This window comes from Merops nubicus, unplaced genomic scaffold (assembly GCF_000691845.1).
Source record: "Merops nubicus isolate BGI_N331 unplaced genomic scaffold, ASM69184v1 scaffold8323, whole genome shotgun sequence".
Lineage (NCBI taxonomy): Eukaryota > Metazoa > Chordata > Aves > Coraciiformes > Meropidae > Merops > Merops nubicus.
Window position 1 is genome coordinate 4,718 of NW_008599537.1, and position 1,947 is coordinate 6,664.

Below are 1,947 nucleotides of genomic sequence, written 5' to 3' on the forward strand. Positions count from 1 at the left end.
AGACACTGAAGAAAATGGAGTTTCAGAAGTCTCCTGGAACAGTACACATCATCTTAAAGACTATTAACTTACAAGAGCAGCAAAATTCATAGCTCTTGAGAAATATTCCCTATCCAATCTCCAGAAAAACAGTGACTCAGAAGTGGGCCCATTCCACCACATTTTTAGACCTGTTGAAGGAAGTGGAGGGTGGAAGGAAGGCAACAAGAGCAGCCAAGGTGGTGCTTCCTGACAGCTTCACAAAACTCGCCCTGAAAGAATAGCTTTGTTAGGTCCAAGCTTCATCTTGCAGCTGCCCTGACCTAAGCAAGGCTGAATCACACACAAACTGATGCAAAAGCCACCAGGCTCTGCTGGAAAGGCTCTTTCTGCTTTCAGTGGACTTTGGATTCAGCCCACGTTTAGACAGCAACATGCAACAGCAGTTACAGGGCATCTCCTTCGCCCCTCACAATTTCTTCCAGAATAAACAAAAGGACATTCCGGTCCCCTTTATAGACATACATCAAAAGCTGAAATGGTCTGAAATGCTTACAGATTAGAATGCTTATATCTATACAACATTACATCTGACAGAAATCAAAGTAGAAAAGTTTTACAGCACATTATACAGGGCCCTCTACTTTCTAAAAAAAACATTTACTGAAAATACCATATTACAAGAAATCATCACTAACATACCATATAATACTATTTCTTTTTCTTTCACATAATCATTACTTATAGTCATTTAAAAAAAAAAAAAAAAAAAACCACTTTTAAACAAGTATACGATTTTTCACTTTAAAATTAACTGGTTAATAAAATTTTGTGCAAAACAAGCCAGCCTCTATAATTAAGTGAATTTATTTATTTATTTATACAAAAAAAGAAACAGAACCCAAACCAAAACAAAAAAGATAGTTCTTTCAGAAATGCGTCTCCTTTTCTGTGATGGTTGAAATGGTGCCATCTCCTTTCAGTTTGGCATCGCAGTCATTTATTGCTGCAGTGTAGGCTCCTCCTCCAAGTTTCCCTCTCATTTTCAGATCTGAGCTAGGTGTAATCAACTTCCTGAATTTCTAGAAAATTTAAGAAAGTGGAAATCATTATCTTTTTCTTGGTCACAGACAGGTATTTCTTAAACAGATTTACTAAACTCAGCACAATGCTCTGGTTAAGGTCTGTACGGGTACATTTTATTTCTTGTGATATAAAGGATATATACTGAATAAAATAAACAAGAGGCTGACAAAGTGTATAGAACTACAATAAAGAAAAATATATGTGCTCTTCTGAGAGCTTTTTCTTTTATAGCAATAATATCAGTAGCAGTGCTGCTGCTCATAGCTTGAGGAAAAGAGATATTACAGGAATTTTGCTTCCTTAAAAGTCTGCAATTTAATTTTGCAATTAAAAAAAACACACAAACAAAAAACCACCCCCCCCCAAAAAAAAAAAAAACCAAAACAAACAAACAAACAACCCTCTCATAGTTCATGTATGGAAAAGATAATGTCCTGTCTGCAGGGCTTCAGACTAGCAGGCAAAAGTGAGATTCCATTAGAAAAGTGTGCTTACTTGTAGAGAGTGGGTAAAGTTGATGCATTAAGGAAATATTTAATGTTAAGATTTGTGCAAAACTGCCTTTTTTGACATGCCAAGAAAACGATATTATGGACAGTTCTTTGTTTTAATTTGTGTAGCCACAGTAAAAGTTTCCTAGGTAGTCCGGAGGCTGTGTTTATAATAGTCATTTGAATATGGACAGCCATCAGCCAGCACCATAAATTGCATCTTAGCTTCTCTGCTCAAGAAAGCAGCAACTACTACACTGAGATGTACTCAGACATATTCACAAGTCAAAAGTTTTATTTCTGAGTAGAGGAGAATTTTGAAAGTGTGAGAGATCTTCCAAACGTGCTAGGTAAATTAGTGAGCCCCAGGCACCCTAGACACAGAAATTCC

General features: G+C 36.5%; 1 protein-coding gene across 1 annotated transcript in view; it reads right to left on the reverse strand.

The window, feature by feature from the left end:
* Positions 1-494: 494 nt before the first annotated feature.
* LOC103770162 (sodium- and chloride-dependent GABA transporter 3) overlaps positions 495-1,947 on the reverse strand; it is a gene marked incomplete at its 5' end in the record, with an annotated part of 49,517 nt that continues 48,064 nt past the window's right edge. The window contains one exon of the mRNA XM_008937412.1: positions 495-1,061. Coding sequence (XP_008935660.1) covers positions 909-1,061 — 153 coding nt within the window. The remainder of the gene's footprint in view (positions 1,062-1,947) is intronic.